The following is a 20,824-nucleotide window of genomic DNA, read 5'->3' as shown; positions in this document are numbered from 1 at the left end:
TCATGAAATTCTAATGAGGTTCTTTTAAACAGTCAGTAGGCAGCGCGGTTACAGAATGCGGATGCTACTCGACTGAAATTCGACTGAAAATCAACATTTCAAACCTTCGACTCACTCACTGATCCACCATTGGAACTTTTAGATGGAATTACTTACTGCTCTTACTAATTACTAATTACTTGCGGGTCGTTTGTTAAAGCGCAGATTAAATAAAGACGCGCACACGACGCGCAACATGCGCACCAGGAATGAATCCCGGATCTAATTATAATATTCTAATAATAATAAACACGTGATCTACTGCTGTTCACCTATATTTTGGGTGTACATATATTTACGGCTAAATTTATTCTAAGCAATTAATACAGTAAATACACTCACTCACCTGATCACCTGTTGAGCTGCTCAGTGCGCTCCAGCCGCCGTCTGAATTACACCTGTTTGTGTTTGTGTGTGTGTGTGTGTGTACGTGTGTGTGTTTGTGTTTGTGTTGCGGGGGGTAGGAGCAGTGTGTGTGGTTCGGGGACACGCCCTTTAGGAGCGGCTCCGACTCTCACCTGCGCTTCTCTCGCTGAAACAATCTATTGCGCATGCGCCCGTCTCCTCCACCTCTCATTTAAATGTTTTTAAGCGCATTGATTAATTTGGTTTCTTTTGTTAAATAAATAATAAAATAAAATAAATAAATGAGCAAATAAATTAAGAAATAATAAAATAAACATAGTATATACATAAATAATTCCTACATTCTTATTATTTTATGATTTTAAGATTAAACGACTAATATTTTTTTATTATTAATAATAAATAAATCTAATAAATATTTAAAAATTCCTGATAAATATATCTGTTAACTATATAATTATGTGTCTTACATAAAATTATATGTTAGAATTATGCAGAACGACTCCAGCTACTGATAATAATAATAATAAATAGGAAGAATACAATTAAATAAAATACAAAATAATACTAATAATAATCATAATACTGACAATAATAAATAATAATAAACATACAAAACACAATAATGAAAATAAAAAATATAATATAATAAAATAAGTCCAAATAAAAAATGTAAAAAATATATAAAATATTAATATAAAATAAAAATAATATGAAATATTACTAATAATTAAATACTAATAATTACTAATACTGACCATAATAAATAATAATAAAATACAAATCACAATAATAAAAAAAATACAATATAATAATATAATAAGTCCAAATAAAAATAAAAAATAGATATTAATATTAATATAAAAAAAATATGTAAAATATGAAATAATAATAATTAAATACTACTATACTAATAATTATTATACCATCAACAACATTTTATTAAGTAATTTATTACGTTTTATTTTGTACAAAAATCACTTTGTAATAATTAGTTTTTATTGATTGGTGGAACCCTGAAATTCACCCTGGACAGGGCACCAACTGATCACATTACAACACCAATTCATTTTCATTACTGATTCATGTACTCACTCACTCACCCCGGGGGGCAATTTCGAGTAGATTCTCCACATACTGTATGTTTTTGAAAGGTGACAGGACCACGTGTACGACTAAACCCTCGCAGTAGTTCCCTCTCACCTCCCAAAACACGCTGGCCTGTTCCAGTTTAAACCAGCAGGTAAACATAATGGTCGGATGAAACCAGGCGTAGGTGAAGGTGAAACTCACAGTGGAACTCGTTAGACCAGCCAGCTTGTGCTTTACTTTCCTTTTTTTTTTAACTAGAGCTTCCGTACAAATGATCAAACTCTCTAGAAAGCAACATGAGAACCTGATGATGAGTCATTATGTAAACTAATGTAGACAATTAGTCAGATTGAGCATGAAACTAAATCAGTGATACAAATGGTTTGAATTGCAGAACCTGGTACTGAAGGTGCAAACGGGCCACAACAACCTCACAACAAAGGAAACAGACTTGAAACTGGACTTCTGGAGGAACTTATGAGTGGCTAATTGTTTTTATTATACTGTAGAACCCATTGTCATTAAAGCTGCAGTACGTAACCTATAGGAAGATGTAGAGGGTTCTGTCCTGCTACAGACAGACACCTGAATGTCTTTAGTGGAAATACCAGAGTGTTCTTCTGCCCTCCGATAACAGTTAAATTATAGCTTATGCTACAAGTGCTGGAAATGTATTTATTTATAAGGATTAACATCATGTTTTACACACTTTGGTCTCATTCATGAAAGAAACAGTAGTTACTCGTTACACAAGATTCATCAGTTCACAAGTTTAATGTCAAACAGTCATGAACGATTTAGTATCGCCTATTAACCTGACTGCACGTCTTTGTACTGTTGGAGGAAACCGGAGCTCCCAGAGGAAACCCACACAGACACGGGGAGAACATGCAAACTCCGCACAGAAAGGACCCGGACCGCCGAACAGGGATCTAACCCAGGACCTTGTTGCTGCCACCATGCCGCCCTACAAGTGCTGGAAATATCCACATCCATACTGACGACACATTTATCGGCTATTAAAAAAGGCATAAAATGTAATGGTTTATTTTATATCATTATTTTTACACCAATACAGCAATGGGTGTGGCTGAAATTCTTGAACTCGATAATCATAGGTGTTCATATACTTTCGGCAATGTAGTATGTGTAGAAAGAACAGTAAGAAAACAGCCAAGCCAGCATGTCGACATATTTCTCTTTTTACTTGCCTGATTAAAAAAGGTAGTACAAAAACACACACACACACACACACACACACACACACACACACACACACACACACACACACTTTAAAAAAAGATACAAATCACACACAGATAGACGTCGATCAGAATATTTGATCCCATCTGAACATAAATCATTTTAGAAACTGTAAATACGTGTTCACATTTTAAAACGTCGGGATCGAATCATTAAACCTCGTCACGTGATCGGATGAGAAATTAAATGCCATGGATCCGACATGAAGTTCGACGTGACAGACAGACGAGCGTTAAAAAAAGAATCCTGAAAGTGGCGTTAAAAGGTAGAAGTCCCAGCTGGCTCTCCACGTGGTTCGGTGGAGTCCTGAAGCCTCTGAAACACCCATGTATGCACACCTTTCTGGTATGTACATATTGTTTCTGTTTTAAAGCTCACCTCACATACAGATGACCTTAGTGGGTATACAATTACTGACTGTATCCAATATGTTGCTCTTTAGACACAATACAACCAAAAGTATGTGGACACGATAATATTTACATACTATGCTTCAGTCTGAAGCGACTTTCAGTAGAATCCAATTACAGTGCAAGGAATTACAGGAGAAATTAAGGACCTGTCTCAGAGGCCCAACAGTGGCAAGTAGGTGGTGTCCGGGCTTAAACCGGCAACCTTCCGATTACCAGTCCAGTACCCTTCAGTCTTCTGGCAAGTTTTGCACAAGATTTTGGAGTGTGTCTATGGGATTTTAGCCCATTCGGTCCAAAGAGCACTGGATCCACAAAACTGAACGTATATTATTTGATACATGGTGAGGCTAAACCACCAGAATTCAATTAAAGTAATACAGTAATAAAAGGTGTCTACATACTTTTGGCACCACCGTTACTACTTTTCATTCAAGCTGCCTGAAGTAAATGTGTACGTTTCTTGTTTTTTTATTGTACTAGCATAACCTGTGGTTAAATTATTGGTGTTTATTATGATTTACAACAAAAATATTGGGACACGCCTGGTTCCAAGACACGAAGAACTCGATAAGCTACAGTATAAATGCGGTTTGATTAAGACAAACACCAGAGCAGGTACACAGGAACACAAGGGAGATGTTTCGTAATGTTGAGTTCGCTGAGAAACCTAATAGGTGAAACCTGAGGTGAGTGGCATCACATGGCATCAGAGCACTCTTGGTCGACATGTGAGCGGACTGATGGGATCCTGCACGTCTTAACTGTATCCGTCGTTCCAGTCCATCACCTTGTCGTACTCCTGGATCTTCTGCTTGATGTGCGAGAGTTTGCTCTTCAGGTACTCGCAGCGCTCCTTCTTCTCCACGTAGGTCGGATCCTGTGAGCAAAACCACACACACACACACACACACACACACACACAATAAATCAGGACGTGCTCACTTTATAACACACACACGCAGCAGGGCAAGTCTTCCAATATTGCACGGCCAAAAGTAAGTGGACACCCATCGTAATTATTGACGCCAGCAGTCAATGGCTATGACAAATCAGTGACTGCTGAACGTATGGATGATTATAACATTGTGCTAACAGTTTAGGGAAGGCCTCTTTTCTGTTCTAGGTCCATAATAACACAAGTCTTCACCTCAACACAACTGAAGAATTGAACTGAATTGGGATGAATCAGAACACCGATTGCACCTGACCTCACTAGAGCTTTTTTAACTAAATAGGCACAAATCTTATGTATATGTATATTTATAACATACTGATGTATAATTTACAGTTTATTTATAATATACAGATAAATAAACATCATATAGTTTTGAATCGGACATGTCTAAAAAGCTTATACTCGGGTGTCCACATACTTTTGGCCACATAGTGAACATGAAGTCAAAGAAACACTGGAAACATGTCGGAGATCTTGGTGCTGGGAACCCAAGTGATAAACTGGAATGTCAATCGTGAGCCAAGCCTGAATTGACGAACGCTTTTTGGATTAAACGGGCACAAATTCCCACATAAACACTCCACTTCTAGTGGTAGGCATTCACAGAAGAGTTGGAATGTTCCTGTAGAGGAAAATGCTTGTGGTTTTGGTATGGGATGTTTGGGACGTCCGATCAGCTCTTGCCCAGGTGTCCACATACTTTTGGAAATACGGTGCGTTTTCGATAGTGTAAGGACGACAGAACAGAAAACACACTCACGTTTTTCTTCCTCTGGTATTCCTGGATTAGCTGGTTGATCCTCTCTCGCTCCTATAAGAGAGAAAATATGATCAGGCGTCCACATACTTTTGTGTAAGCCGTACGTCTCAGATAGTGAAATTAGCGTCTTTACCGCTTGACTGGAGGGCTGAGACGGAAGGTCGTTGATTATACTGTCCATGTCTTCAAACTTCTTAGCCAGTACCTGGACCTCGGCGTGGAGCTCCTTGTACTCGGCGTACTGGTCGTTAAACACGGCTCTGTACTGGTCCTTCTCTTCGTCGGTGCGAATGGTGGGGTACTTCCTGCAGAAAGAACAAGGTAAAAGTCCCAAATGTCACCAATCCAGTCAAGGTCCATCCACCATATCAATCCATCCACATCCGCCAACGAGAGACCATCAAGTCCAACTAGAGATAAAACCACCCATCATTTAGTGATGCATCCCTCAGCTATTCAACCATTCAGCATCCACCCACTTATCTATCTATCTATCTATCTATCTATCTATCTATCTATCTATCTATCTATCTATCTATCTATCTATCTATCTATCTATCTATCTATCTATCTATCTATCTATCTATCTATCTATCTATCTATCTATCTATCCATCCATCCATCCATCCATCCATCAATCAATCCATCATCTACTGGTGCATCCCTCAACTATTCAACCATTCAGCATCCACCCACTTATCTATCTATCTATCTGTCTGTCTGTCTAATAATCTATCTATCTGTCTGTCTATCTATTTATCTGTCTGTCTATCTATCTATCCATCCATCCATCCATCAATCCATCATCTACTGGTGCATCCCTCAACTATTCAACCATTCAGCATCCACCCACTTATCAATCCATCCATCCATCCATCAACCCACTTATCAATCCATCCATCCATCAACCCACTTCCTTTATCTGTCCGTCCATCCATCTATCCGTCCATCCATCCATCTGTCCATCCATCCGTCCATCCATCCATCTATCTGTCCATCCATCCATCCATCCATCCATGCATCCATCCATCCATCAACCCACTTCCTTTATCCATCCATCTGAACATCCCTTCACAATTCAAATCTCAATACAGCCTTTCATCCATCCATAACTTTCGGATATTTAGTCGGATGTACGTTCTTTCTTACTTTTCAATCCAGACGGTTATTAAAAGTAACAGTAATAATAATAATATAAAACTTAACCCACTTAATTCATGCAACCATTTCTACATCCATCATTGATCATCTAACATCTATTCACCAGCGTATCTATCCACTGTTTTTATATTACACAAGTCGATTCCTTCCCAACTGCCCAGACTCACGCTACATAATCCGCAATGACCACTGGTTTAGGGATGTGTCCGGCCGGTATGTGACCCCTCAGGTACTCTGGCTCCATCATGAGAGGTGGAACAGGTGCAGCATCAACCATGCTGTCAGGCGCGGCCATAACGTTGGGTTTATAGACCGGCACTGAGACGCTGGATCCTGCTCCGATCTGGGGATGAGGTGGGTGGATTAGTGTCAGCAGAGCAATTGTGATTGCAATCGGAAGTATTTTAAGAGGATTTAAACACGTACCATGTTCAAGGGATCCGAAACAACAGTCTTCATCTGAGAGGGACACAGTTTATAAGTTTATAAGCTAAAATGATTCATTTCAATTCACTCACTCATTTAAATGCGTTTATGACCAAAAGTAGGTGGACACCTGAGTATAAACCTGTTGGGACAACTCATTCCAAAACAAATTGCATTGGTATGGAGTCCTTCAGTGTTTTAGGGAGCCATTACTCAAGATTTTGGTGGGAATTCTGTAGGAATTTGTACCCATACAGTCAGAAGCATCTGTGAGGTCTGGGTACTGATGTTGGGTGGCAATTAAATCCTTGCAGGCCACTAGAATTTAGTTTTTTATACATATTAGCAATGAGTATGGCTGAAACCACATTTATGGGTGGTGTCCACATACTTTTGGCCATATGCACATCTTCTTTACATATTTTTTCACAATACGACCCCTTACCTCTTGTGCCAGGGCCTCCCGACGCATCCTGGCCGCCTCGTGCCTCCAAAGTTTGAGACACACTACGGCACCCACGAAGTACAGCAGCGTGACGAGGAAAAGAAAAATGATGGCGGCCGTCTGTCCGGCCTCGGTGCGGCAGAAGGCGGCGTTAGGGCCGGCGTTGAAGTGAGGGTAGTAGCAGAGCCCGCCACGAACCGTATCCCGCACGTACACGATAGCTGCGGACAGAAACAGCACCCCTAGTGCCACGTTTATCACGCACTCGGTCAGCGGCCACCAGCTAGAGTCCAGCAGGATGGTTCTGTAGTACATGGTGATACCCAGCACGAGCATGATGATCGTAACAATCCAAACCAATCCGGCCACTACCAGGATGAAAGGCGTCTTGGGTCCCCGGTAGTCGACGCCGTATCCACCGTACATGTTCCCCATGGCTCCTCCTCCATAGGCACCGCCGTAGACGGTCTGCTGAGTGTACCCGAACATGTTGTACCACTCGTTGTCCTTGTGAACGTACGCGCAGACGCAAGCGAAGATGGCGGCGCCCAGCAGGAGCTCAGCGCAGCCAAGGATCCGCAGCAACCCAGCCCAGGACTTCATGTAGGCATAACGCTGGTTGTATTCCTCCACCCGCTCGCTGTAGGTCATCGCGGTGCGCGCCGACTGACCCGACACCGACTCCAGCGGCCCTCCGAGCAAGGCCATCTGCTCCTTCCGCGAAGCATAGCTACCCCCGGAGCCTCCGTAAGGGTCCAGGTACGTGCTTGGGGCTCCGGGAGAAGGCGGCCGAGAATTCGGAGGCGAGCACGGCACACCTGAGGTGGTGCTGTTCAAAATCTCAGAAGGAGGTGGCGGAAAGGAGCTGCTCTTGCTGCCCCGTAAGCTCGCGCCGCGGAAAAAGTTCTTCACAGAGTCGGGGATGAAGCGGCGCACTGGTTTGATGTCCATCGCACTGTCTGGATGGTCCTCAGAGTCGCTCGGGTAGAATTCTGGGCCTATTGGAGGGTCCATTGGGAGAGGTGGAGGCGGTAGTGGGTCAGAACTGACGGCTGGCACCCCGCCGCCAAGATGGTACGGGATTTCCTGATTCCAAGGCAAGGAGCCGACGGGCACTTCGTCATAGTGCGGGTGCTCTCGAACCCGATCGAAACGAGCCGAAAGCCCGTTTGTGGATGACATGGTTGGAGATCCCTGAAGGAAGACTGTAAGGGACAAAATAAATAATTTAACAGGCTGTACAAACAAAGACCAGCAGGACATGTGACTAAAGCTGGTGACTTCTCTGTGCCCAAGAAAATGCCACAAGCATTACAATAAAAAGTCTGCAACCCTCTGTATTCTAGAATTCTTAGAAAAAAACATCCAAACCATCCTTTTACGCTACTAAGAAATTTGTCTGGATGTTTAAATATGATACAAGAGCCCTTACAATTGTAGCTGATTGAATAATTACTGTCCACAGTTGAATAAGCTTTACACTGCAATGGGCTTAAACAAAAACTCAACACCTTTAATCTTCAAACGTTTTTGCTGATCAGTGGTTCAAACAGTGGATCAAAGTAGGCGTTGTGGTCAGAAGAAACAACCATGGAGTTGTTTGGTCTTGTTGAGATGGGGAGGCATTGAAACCCAACAACAATGTACCTGCTGTCGAGCATGGTTGTGGTAGTGGTGGTATACTGTATACTGCACACTGACCAAAACAACCATACACATCCTACAATAAGACTTGGGAATAGCCTTTCTGAAGACCTGACACCAATCCTATCAAAATTATGTGGACTACACTGACAAATCAAGTCTGTGGCAGCTCTGTGAAAAGCTTGACATGTACCCCCATACCCACATGGGTGTTATTTCTAGTCTCAAAACATGCAGTGGGTGGACTGTCTGCTTTATGCTACCCACAGGAGTCAGTGGCTGGGTGTGTGTTACCCCAGGATGTACTGATGCCCTAAACAGGGTGTATTCAGGGTGTATTCCTGGCTTGTTCATGACATGAGTGACGCAGCACAAGGATTAAAGCAACGTGTACGGATTGCCGTTAACACACTCGTCCTTTAGGCAGCTGGTCAGATTGTTTATATCGTTTCGAAATTGACCAAATGAGACTTTTAAATGAAGTAAAAATAGCTGCGACTACAACTCGTAATCCAGTTTTTGTGGCCACATCATAAAATATTAATGCAGAATAGAAACATAGAAACAAAGAAACAAAAAAACAAACAAACAAACAAACAAACAAACATGTGCGGAATACCGTGATAGTACACAGAGAGCAAAGCGACATGGTGATAGTTTCACTGTGTGGACACGAAACTGACGCTACTGGTCAAATAATGCGGTACAGAAACCTTATAAACACAGTAAATCACCCTAAAACAACCAAACTACTGTAAAATAAAACTTATACGCAGTTAAAGTTTTAATTCGAGTATTTGTTTATTAAAAAAACACACACTTACCTTTACCGAAACACACCTGGCTTCCGGTACAGGTGCAGCAAGAATCACGTGACCTAGCCCAGCGAAACCAATGATGTCATTGGCTGTGTCCCAAACTGCATCCAACACCTACCTAGGCGCCCTATGAATCCACAGTTTGTTGTCCATAGCAAAAAGAGCAAATATTTCATTTTCGATAACCGTTTTCACCCCTACACGCATCAAACCGTAAAATCCGTGTTCCAAATCAATAAAAACTCCAACTCTGAGTTCACTATTAATACAACATACACTGTTGACGGCTTTACTAGGCGATTTGGGACGCAGCCATATTGTTTCAAAACAATAGCTATCATTCAGCAAGCCGTCAAACTCGTCTTTATTCAAATCACAATGCATTCGTTTTACTAAACGCTTGGTCCTAAACAGCATCATTTGTAAAGTCACTGATATTAAACGAGACAGAAGGTCTGGCTTGCAATCGAGGTTCCAGTTCATCCCAAAGTTGTGTTCAATGGGGTTGTAGCAGGCCACCGAAATTACTCCATCCAGACCCATCAAGGCGTTCAGGCCACAGTCATGAATGGAAAGAGCCTTTTCAAACTTTAAAGCATATTATTTATCTTATTTAGTTGATTATTAAACACCTGTTAGCAAAAGTGAAAGTGTCCGGAAGACCTGAATTCAATAATGAGCAGAAATGTCTACAGACTTTTGAACAAACAGAGTCTGTGGATAGCAGTTGTCACTTAATCAAAGCTATAAAGGTGAAGGACGTGTTTGCCATCGTATCCCAACATCTAATCCCATCTGTTTTAAAAGGTTTTGGAATGAGCACAGTTGCATGTGAAGCATGGGTGTCCACATACTTTTGGGCATGTAGTGTGTACTAAGGGAAAACTACTAAGTATTCAACACATTTAGACTTTTGTTATTTGATATAATGACTTCAAAATTTAGAAAATGAACCAAACATGAGATATGTTTAAAAGCGAATTGATTAGACACCACATGTTTATTACATTATTATTATTATTTTATTATTACATTATTAGTAGTAGTTTGTTTGTTTTATTACGATTTTAACGTCATGTAACGTCACACTTTTGGTTACATTCATGACAGAAACGATAGTTACTCATTACACAAGGTTCATTAGTTAACAAGGTTATATTGAACACAGTCTGGGACAATTTAGTGTCTCCAATTCACCTCACTTGCACGTCTTTGGACTGTGGGAGGAAACTGGAGCACCCAGAGCAAACCCACGCAGGCATGGGGAGAACATGCAAACTCCACACAGAAAGGACCCAGACCGCCCCAACGGGGGATCGAACCCAGGACCTCCCTGCTGTGAGGCGACAGTGCTACCCACTTAGCCACCGTGCCGCCCACATTATTATTAGTAGTATGTTTACATTTTTAGCATTTAGGAGACGCTTTTATCCAAAGCGACGTACTGTGACAGTATATTGTTTAAACAATTGACGGCCTTGCTTGTTACAATGGCAACCTGGCAGTGGTGGGGTTTGAACCAACAACGTTTCTCTAGACTATCCCATATTCTATTTGGGTCTTCAGGCTTCTTTATGGCTTGGTCATGGTTTGTTCCTCTAATTGTATCCATCTATCTTGTTGCTGGCTGTCCTCTTCCTCTTTTACCTTTAACTCCTCCATGTATGACTGGGTTTTTTTTTCCATTTAATTTGTTCTTCACGTCGACTCCTGGCGAATGTATTGTTAGTGTTTCTCTATTCTATTCTATCTTGTTTCTGGCCATCCTCTTCCTCTTTTACCTTCAACTCTTCCCATAATGAGTCCAAAATAAGAGAGCTTAAGAGTACCAACAGTTGAGGTTCACAGTTGAGGGGAATCGTGAACTGAACCTGAACTGCTAGTGAATTAATACAGGCTCGCTTCCGCCACCTAGAGGAGAAAAAGCAGTATGGTTTATTTTATTTTGATTATTTTTTATCCAAAAATGGATCATACAACATTAAAATGTTGATCTCTTATATAAAAATATATATTAAAAAATAATAAATAAATAATAAATTAATACAATTTTATCTTAAAATTGCTCCTATACTGCCAAATCTGACACCAGGCCTCCTAAATGTAAAGCAATTAAAGTTCAAACAGTCAACATACCCGTGTGAACACAGGATCAGATTTCAGAAGTGTTATGGATGAATTGTGTCAAGGTGAATAATCAGGTTGTCACTGCTTACTGTAAACTATTCATGCTCATAAACAACTCCATTCTGGAACAAAAACAATCATTATTAAGACCTGATTGGTGTTTGCTTGTATATTTTAATACTTGGATGTAAATAATTTCAGGTCTTTCCAAGAACTGTAACTGGTGCCCTGCTGTGAAAGTGTCAGGTTACACTCACCCCACTGGCTCAGTGCTCGCTCTCTTATGGACCCAGAAACCCCATACTGTTCCTTCACATGTAGGTCAAAGTCATAATCCTGGTCTGGCTTGTACAAATACATTTTAGTTTGCTAAAGATAAACTAATAAAATGAGACTTTTAATGTGAAAAAATACACACAGCGACTTGGATGATTAATCTCATGGTATTTACCTTTGCGGCAAGGTCGACCAATCTTTTGAAATATGATGGTGGGACAGTGGTTGTGGGCTAGCCTAATGGAATGCTGTGTCACCTGAGCACCTCACTACAGTTATAGGCTTGTTTTTTAAATATCTCCTCAATTAAGTCATATCAGACTTTCCACTGCGTTTGCAATCCCTACAATGAGCTACTGTCCACATCTTTGAATGGAGGATCACACTACACTCTCTGTATTCCTCCACCACACAGTAGGAATCACTGTTGCAGCAGACTCCACACAGAAATTTCTTCATGACCTTTATACCAAGTGCACCAACAGTTATGGAGTTGGCTGTAGAAGGTAAGTATGTCCACCAAGTAGCACCATTCCCACCTTAAAATATGGTGGTGGTAGCCTCATAACGGTGGTTCTAGGGGTGCTTTTAGCAGCAAGTTCTGACAGTCTGTTTAGGGTTGATCAGAACATTGATTGAGAAGTGAGAGAGTGTGACACATTCACTCACACCAAATTGATTAGAGACACCACACATTTATTACATTATTATTAGTAGTACGTTTACATTTGCAGCATTAAGCGGATGCTTTTATCCACTGTGACAGTATATTGTCTAAGCAATTGAGGGTTAACTGAGGGCCCAACAGTGGCAACTTGGCAGTGGTGGGGCTTGAACCAGCTACCTTTATATTACTATCCTAGACTATCCCGTATTCTGTTTGGGTCCTCAGGCTTCTTTAAGGCTTGGTCATTGTTCCTCTAATTATATACATATATACCTTATATATCCTTATGTAGTTTTACAGCTGTATAGTTATTATTTACACATCTTTATTACTATTACTGTTATTACTAATATATATCTAACTAATCTTTATTATTATTACTGTTATTATTATAATGTATACCTAACTAATCTTTATTATTACTATTATTATAATAGTAATATAATTATTATTATTATAATACATACCCATTTTTATTCATATGCTTATTGTTATTATTGCTATTATGCATATAGTACTATGTAAATAGATATAATTCCATATATGTAAATATCTATCTATCTATCTATCTATCTATCTATCTATCTATCTATCTATCTATCTATCTATCTATCTATCTATCTATCTATCTATCTATCTATCTATCTATCTATCTATCTATCTATCTATCTATCTATCTACCAAGGAGGCAATTTAGAGCAGCCAATCCACCTGCTGCAGACTTCTCACAGACAGAAATAATTCACAATGCTTTTTCATCCAAGTGTCCTCATGCCCAAAGTGAACATTCCCAATGCGGCTGGTGCAAGGGGGTGGGTGGGTGTGCAGGGACATTTCGGAACGCATGGTGTACCGAGGCCCCCTCAACCCGCCCAAGTCGGATCTGATTGGTCCAGCCGAAATATAACTCCACCCTTGAACGAGGGGATTCCTGGTAGAGCATGGGCGGTTGTTCCAGGACGAACCAATCAGAGCCCGATGTACCGATGACGCCCCGGGATTCCGCGAAATAATTTCTTTTCAGAAAACACGGCGGGTCCACGGACTCAGAACACTGCGCACTCCAAATGTGCAAAACAGGAACATTAGCTGGACAGCTTCGAACCTCTGCTGACCTGGAAATCGTACAAGAGGAAAGGAAGGAATTTATGTTCTATGTGTTTTTATAGTGGCTGTGCGTAAACACGCATCTGGTGTTGCCGGGAATAATACACGAGGAACGCGACGCGTGGGGTGGAACCCCGGTTTCTTGGAGCTGCCTCCTATCTTCTGATAATCGGAATTGCACAAGAGTTCCAGAAAGGAAAAGCACATCGTGTTTTCGAACCTCAGAGCGACCATGACGGACACGGAGATCGCAGCACCCGGTGCGCCTGCGGATAAACCGATGGAGGTGGATTCTGCCAAAGAGAACCAGAACCAGGAGAACCGTACCCTCCTTATGGTGGCCATGATCCTGCTCGATCTCAACCGCTGCGGTGAAGTCTGTCCCAAAATCCCAGTGGAAAGCGAGCCGACTGGGCAAACCAGAGGCAGGGAAAAGTGCGCCACGAACCGGACTCGGATGCGCCAAAGCGCAGAGAAGAAGCACCGGTGCCCGTACGCCGGGTGTGGAAAGACTTACGGCAAGTCCTCCCACCTGAAAGCACACTGCCGAGTCCACACAGGTATGTTCTGGGTGTTTTTGTCATGAAGATACACACACACTGGAGTTAGTGGGATTATTGGTGTGCCAAACTGGCGCTGTTTAAAAACTCTGATCAGGCAACACGTGTACTGACAATGTGGACTGACTTTTTACACTTGACTTCATCCAAAGCGACTCACAATACTGTGACAGTTTACACTCTAAGCAATTGAGGTCTAAGGGCCTTGCTCAAGGGCCCAACTGTGGCATACTATCATTAGTATCATTGATACAGACAGTGTATATTGATACACTTATCTTATTTGATTCATGTAGGTTGCCAGATTCATTACAGGAGCAGCATTACAAAAAAAAACGTGATATTTGTTCTATAGGTTTAAATTAGAATAAAAGAGGCATGTCCACTCAGGTCCAACCATGTGCTGAAGGCGTGGGTTCACCCTGGTGTCACCTGTGCCAAAATAAATCATCTGTTACCTACACATACATTCGTTTTGGATTTTTTGGTGTCACTGGGGTTGCAGCATTGGGCCACACTTTTAAGACCAATTCTAATCCCACATTTTAAGTCATATTGGCTGTCAGTGGGAACCAGCAGGACCACAGTGACCACAGCCCAGTAGGGAGCACATGCCACGTGCTGGAAGTGTGGGGTTTCCAGGGTGCCCAAGGGAAAGCTAGGAGGACGGAAAAATTCTAAATCTGGCAACCTTGTGTTACCAGAGGTACATGCCATGTGCTTGGTCTGTGTCCAAATATTGTGTCCCTTTTTATTTTTTTAATAATCAGTTTGAACCCTAGGATGATTGTTTACTGAAGGAGCCACCCAATCTGGCAACCTACATATTTACAGTTAGTAATATATAGCAGGACAATTACTAACTGGTTTATCCTGGTCAGTGTTGACTGGGTCTGACACCATCTGAAAACACTGGTCAGGAGACAGACACACTTATTTGCTTAGGCTACTTACTTACAAACCCAGATCAAGCACAAGCCCAAGTTTTACATACAGTAACCGAGGGTGAGGATTAAACCCAGGTCCCCAGGACGCATGTTGTTGTGCGGCACCAATTCTACCAGTTACCTCGTCGTTTACACCCCTCAAACTAAAGGGTACACAAGACGGATTTGTGTCTTTATCCAAAAAGAAAGAAAGAATTCCCAAAGTGATATGACTGGCATATAGCTGACCAAACCAAAGCAATAAAAAAGGAGGATTTAGGCGCCATCTGGCAACTACATGTGGGCAGCCCATGCCACGTGCTTAAACGTGGCTTTGGTTTGGTGTTCATGGAGCATGTGGAGCGCCACAAGTGTTAAAACCTCCTCAAAAATTCAATAACATGTTTATCAGGAATACATTTACATATAAGGATGATATTAGACACTTTAAAACGCAATTCTGATGTTATTGGAGTGTTTTCAGGTTGCCAGATGTTACATATATGCATTATAATTTTCATTTTCTATTGGAGTGCATAACACACTACTGCAAAATGTATAGGTTATTTATATAGTTTATTTCTATAACCCTTATATGTACCAGCGGAAGCCTAATGTGTTTTGTAAGAAGATAGGCGCATAAACTGGCCTGGAGAAAGCAGACACCACTTTCTTTTGGAAATATCAAAATAAAGTCGACATTTATACAGCGTACAAAGATATGGAATGCCATAAGTGCCAAAACTATTTGTTTGTTTGTTTATTAGGATTTTAACGTCATGTTTTACACTCTTTGGTTACATTCATGACAGAAACGGTAGATTCATCCGTTCACGAGTTTATTATCGAACACAGTCATGGACATTTTTGTGTCTCCAGTTCACCTCACTTGCACGTCTTTGGCCTGTGTGAGGAAACCGGAACTCCTGGAGTAAACCCACACACAGACACAGGGAGAACTCCACACAGAAAGGACCCGGACCGCCCCACCAGGGGATCAAACCCAGGACCTTCTTGCTGTGAGGCGACAGTGCTACCCACTTAGCCATGTTCTCAAAGTGTATGTTTGGGTTATAGTGGGTGTGCTCCAGTATCTGCCCAGGCAAGTGCCAACTGTGCAAGGCAGACATGGGTTCTACTTTTTTACCTTTGCTTTTTTGGTTGCTTTGTGGACATCATAACAATGATGCTATATAAACTTGGTCTACTCATTTATTTATCTTTAAAAAATAAGGATAAGGACCATAGGGATACACCCTAAGTTTGGTTTAGAGCAGGTTTTTTCAAACCCGGGTCGCGACCTTAGGTGGACCGCAAGGCGAAAAATACGGGTCGTGGAGAAAGATAATAATAATTAAATAAACTTGTACGTGAATGCCCTCTTGTGGAGGCTTCATGTTACATATTGTAAACCACAATGGGACCAGATTAGAATAGAATAGAATAGAATAGAATAGCAGAGAGAGATGCACTGGGTTGCATAAAAATAATGGACAAAATGTGGGTCGTTTGAAGGAACCCCCTGAGTCCCAACTCATTGAACACCTTTGGGATGAATTGGAACATCGATTGAGAGCCAGGCTGTAAAGGATGGCTGCAAGGGAGGGGGGGATTACACAATAATGCCTATGGCTTTTAGAATGAGATGTCCATCAGGCTCATGGCCAGGTGTCCACATACTTTTGGTCACAGATTGTAAATAAACTGTGAACCTGTGAGCACAGCCGCTCCGTCTGACTCCTTCTTAGACCCTTCAGTGCTCGTGGTTTACCAGACAGGAAGCGCATGCCTCAGAGGGTGTAACTCAGGGGAAGAACATCACGTTAGTGTGCGGACAGTTCAGAACAAAATGTGACTTGACATTGTCCCGGCTAACAACAAGGAACCTGTTTTTACACGCTGTGTGTTTTGGCAGGACATCGATGTTAAGTAACAGAGTTACATCAGAACCTGGAGTAAAATAATAACACGCCGTGATATGAGACGTTCTGAACTGTTATTACCGAATGTCACATTATTCCAACAAGCATAAATATTCAAAAGTAATCAATATTAATGACATGTAGAATAAACGGTCCACATTCCAGACAGGTACACACACACACACACACACACACCACCTGTATGGATCAGTGTACTGAACAAGAGACATGCACCATGTGATCAACAGTATGTGGACATCCAACTATTGACCCTGTTTTGTTGCTGGAAGTGTGTAAATAAATCTGAGGTTTTCTGAAAGCCTGGCTGACAGTCAACATTCCAATTCATCTTAAAGGTGTTGTGTTGAGTTCAGAGCCACTTTGCAGACCACTGGAGCTCCACCTCACCAAACTTGTCTTTTCTATGACTGTATGATTGGATTTTCAGGGTTACTTTTAAAGTTTACTGCAGGTTTTCTTTTTTTTATGCATTTTCTCCCCGTTTTCCTCCCGATTTAGCGACTCAATTTTGTCTTCCGCTGCTGAGAGATACCAGATTGCATCCGAGGAGAGCACGCCGCTGTACACGCCTCTTCCGACACGTGTACAGCCCTCCTCTTCCGCCAATCAGGGTCCTTACACAGCGTATGAAGACCGACCCACCCACACATAGTCCGGCCCCCACCCTGCAGATACGGTGGCCAATTAGTATCTGCTGCAGGCACTGCCAATTATGCCCGCCAGATGGCGCCCTGCCGACCGAGTTTCGAACCGAGGAGTTCAGAATCTCGGTGCTGGTGAGCTAGCGGAATATCCCGCTGGGGCACCTGGTCGCTAGTGCAGGTTTTCTAAATGTGGTTTCCTTCTTGCTACCCTCACATGAGTTTTGAGACGGATGGATACAGAGAGTATGTTGGTCGTCCATACATATTGGAGGTGGTGTGTGCTTGGCTGCAGTACCTTCTCTGGCCACCAGAGGCAGAGGGGACTTGACTATATCCATAACTATGATGGAATTGAGGGGGATACCTTAAATAAATGTTGTTTTTTTCCCCAAAGTACATGGAAAAGTGGTCTTTAACCAGGCTTAGGTTGAACAAACAAAACCAAACTGTGCCCGTCAGCTTACCCTCCTTTTACCTCTGTTTCTTTTTAGGTGAGAGACCATTCCAGTGCACCTGGCCCGGTTGCGCCAAGAGCTTCTCGCGCTCGGACGAGCTGACGCGCCACTTCCGCACCCACACGGGCGAGAAGCGCTTCGCCTGCCCGCTCTGCACCAAGTGCTTCATGCGCAGCGACCACCTGACCAAGCACGCCCGCCGGCACGACGGCTTCCACCCCAGCATGGTGCACAAAACCAAGGGCAGGAGGCGCCGCTCCTCGGCCTCCACGTCCTCCACGGCGTCGTCCGTCTCCGGAGACGTCGAGTGATCCTCACGCCTGTAAATCCATCACAGATTTTATTTACAGAGCGAACCGCTCGCTGAGGGAAGGTCGCGGGATCTGCGTACTATGGGAACGTGATGCTGGATCCAAACAGCCCGCAGCAGACGGACGGACCCCCTACATGAACCTGACATAATTACCTGCCTGCGCTGACTGCGATATATGCGTTTAAATGTGTTCTTTGTGGTAACGGGACTGAGACCGGTGCATGTTTTCAAGCTAAATGATGGAATGACTCAAATGTTGGCAGTTTCATTAGTCGTGTAATAAATTATAATATTATAAGGACATTTTTCTGGATCTACCCAATGGAAGGGCCATGGTTGGGTCATGAGAATGCTTCAACATACTGTCCAGCATAGAAGTTGATATATTTTGATCAAATAATTTCACAGTTAACGAACGAAAACGTAGAAATCTCCTTCTTTAAAGTGTCTAAAATATTGTAAAATATTTACTATATTTTCTGTGCCATAATTAAAATCATCTAAACAAAATAAGAAACACACCCACATCCATCGACGTGTCATAAACATGCAGGCATAGTCAGTACCCGAGTAAATAAATACAGCAAATCAACAGAGGAACATCATGTACAATATATTTAACCCTGTTAGAAAGAGTGCAGACCAGCACAAGCTGGTTTCTGTTGCCAATTACTCTACTACTACTGGTTTAAACTGGGTAGAGATGGTCCCAGATGCTTATAGTTCTGGTTAGGTGGCTCAGTTACTTACAATAATTTAAATGAATTTAACCATATGACCAAAAGTATGCAGACACCCCTTTCTAATTTTTGGGTTTAGTTGTATATAAAATTGAGACATGTTTAGATAATCAGTAGGGCAGCTGTAGCTTAGTGGTTAAGGTACTGGACTAGTAATCAAAAGGTTGCTGGTTCAAGCCCCACCACAAAGCAAGGCCCTTAACCCTCAACTGCTTAGACAGTATACCGTCACAACTGTAAGTCGCTTTGGATAAAAGCATCCGCTAAATTCCGAAAATGTGGATGAGTTTAACCGTAAATCCACAGAACACCTTTGGGATGAATTGGAACACTGACCTGTCGAATGCTCTTTTACATGAACGACACACAACAGACACGACAGAAATTGTGGAGGGCTTTGTTATATATATATATATATATATATATACTGTATATACACACATATATATATATAGTTTATTTTAGTCAGGATGGAAGGTGACGAATTAATATTAATGTTCATGCTTTTGGAATGGGCATTGTTTGACAATCCGGTGTCCACATAATTCTGGCCATAGAGTGCAGTTTCGTTTAACATAAATAAGTAAATAAATAAAAAAATAAAATATAATACTATTTTTTACTGGTAACTGAGTATGATAAGCATCTTAAACCAGTGGTATGTCAATATTTGGCAGCAGAAATAAGCTTATTATATTATTATTATATTTTTTCATTGTATTATGAGCGTTTCTAGATGATGTAGCAGCAGACAGGCGTTTGGATTAGACGTTATGTTGTTCACGAATGTTCACGTTAGCTTTTAACACTAAGCTGAACGAGTAATTGATGTAAATGACATTTATATATGTACTATAAAAGGGAATTTTACTATAAAATGAGGTTTGTTTGTGTTTATACACCATTATTTGTACTTGTAGGCTTGTGTTTAACTTATAATAGCTGTAATATATAGTAAGTGTTCCAATACTGAATTCAAAACACACGCTTCTATGTGCTGTCATGGTAATTCCTGCTAAAGTGCAGAACAAAGTGATTTATAAATGTGTACACACACTACTTCATTTTAAAGCTGATGAAATCTTGCACGTTTTTGTTAGATAATAAGCTAACTGGTTCATTCAGTATGTAAAAATCACTTTAAGAGATGTTCTTTTTGTCTATAATACCTCCATTTAGTAGCACGCTAGCTAGTTAGCAAGCAGCTATGACTCTAACATCAAGCTAGCTTTATTTTGCTACCTAATTAGCAAGTTTGCTACCAAACAAACAAGCTATCTAGTTACTATTCTAGCTAGCAGAGCAGCTCCTGTTCACTACTAACCAAACCAACAACCCTCTGTAGGCGGTTTTGAATGTTTCAAGACGTCGTCTGTGTAAATATTTATGGATTTTATTTCATAAAGAGCCTGCTAGCAACGTAGCAAGCTAGCTTGTTTAACACTCTAGTTTTGTAGCAGATATCAAGTGCAATCCAGACGTGAGCTGCATCTATTTGTAATGAGAAGTTTAGGAGACGTTCATGTGCCACTTCTGACTGACAAACGGGATCACAAACTGTTCATGATTGTTTTAGCATTAATTAATTAATAATTATATAATTAGTGGCCTTTCTTAGTTAATACACACATCAGCAAGGGAACATTACAGCCAGTTTTGGAACATGTAGTCCCCCCCCCTCCCC

General features: G+C 41.5%; 2 protein-coding genes and 1 long non-coding RNA gene across 3 annotated transcripts; 1 reads left to right on the top strand and 2 right to left on the bottom strand.

The window, feature by feature from the left end:
• Positions 1 to 2,528: 2,528 nt before the first annotated feature.
• Positions 2,529 to 8,102, bottom strand: marveld2b (MARVEL domain containing 2b). The gene is made up of 6 exons (XM_063017582.1): positions 6,921 to 8,102; positions 6,476 to 6,508; positions 6,217 to 6,392; positions 5,022 to 5,193; positions 4,889 to 4,939; positions 2,529 to 4,050 (listed from the first exon to the last, which is right to left on the bottom strand). The coding sequence occupies exons 1-6, from the start codon at positions 8,100 to 8,102 to the stop codon at positions 3,931 to 3,933; spliced, it is 1,734 nt and encodes a 577-aa protein (XP_062873652.1). The 3' UTR covers positions 2,529 to 3,930.
• Positions 8,103 to 10,433: 2,331 nt separating this feature from the next.
• On the bottom strand, positions 10,434 to 11,850 carry LOC134335079 (uncharacterized). Its single transcript, XR_010015540.1, has 3 exons — positions 11,767 to 11,850; positions 11,519 to 11,631; positions 10,434 to 11,293 (listed from the first exon to the last, which is right to left on the bottom strand). It is a non-coding gene; the product is annotated as an uncharacterized LOC134335079 (long non-coding RNA).
• A 1,650-nt stretch (positions 11,851 to 13,500) lies between these two features.
• klf9 (Kruppel like factor 9) lies at positions 13,501 to 20,018 on the top strand. Its single transcript, XM_063017465.1, has 2 exons — positions 13,501 to 14,119; positions 18,124 to 20,018. The coding sequence occupies exons 1-2, from the start codon at positions 13,792 to 13,794 to the stop codon at positions 18,396 to 18,398; spliced, it is 603 nt and encodes a 200-aa protein (XP_062873535.1). The 5' UTR covers positions 13,501 to 13,791; the 3' UTR covers positions 18,399 to 20,018.
• The last annotated feature ends 806 nt before the right edge of the window (positions 20,019 to 20,824 follow it).

The sequence above is a fragment of the Trichomycterus rosablanca genome, chromosome 21 (genome assembly GCF_030014385.1).
Source record: "Trichomycterus rosablanca isolate fTriRos1 chromosome 21, fTriRos1.hap1, whole genome shotgun sequence".
Lineage (NCBI taxonomy): Eukaryota > Metazoa > Chordata > Actinopteri > Siluriformes > Trichomycteridae > Trichomycterus > Trichomycterus rosablanca.
Note: the sequence above shows the minus strand (reverse complement) of the source record. Positions and strands in the feature narration are given on the sequence as shown.

Coding starts and splice junctions, on each gene's coding strand:
- klf9 (XM_063017465.1), top strand. CDS start 13,792: ATGACGGACACGGAGATCGCAGCACCCGGTGCGCCTGCGGATAAACCG. Junction 14,120..18,123: donor ACACTGCCGAGTCCACACAG/GTATGTTCTGGG, acceptor GTTTCTTTTTAG/GTGAGAGACCATTCCAGTGC.
- marveld2b (XM_063017582.1), bottom strand. CDS start 8,102: ATGTCATCCACAAACGGGCTTTCGGCTCGTTTCGATCGGGTTCGAGAG. Junction 4,940..5,021: donor CTCAGCCCTCCAGTCAAGCG/GTAAAGACGCTA, acceptor TCTCTCTTATAG/GAGCGAGAGAGGATCAACCA. Junction 4,051..4,888: donor AATACCAGAGGAAGAAAAAC/GTGAGTGTGTTT, acceptor TTTTGCTCACAG/GATCCGACCTACGTGGAGAA.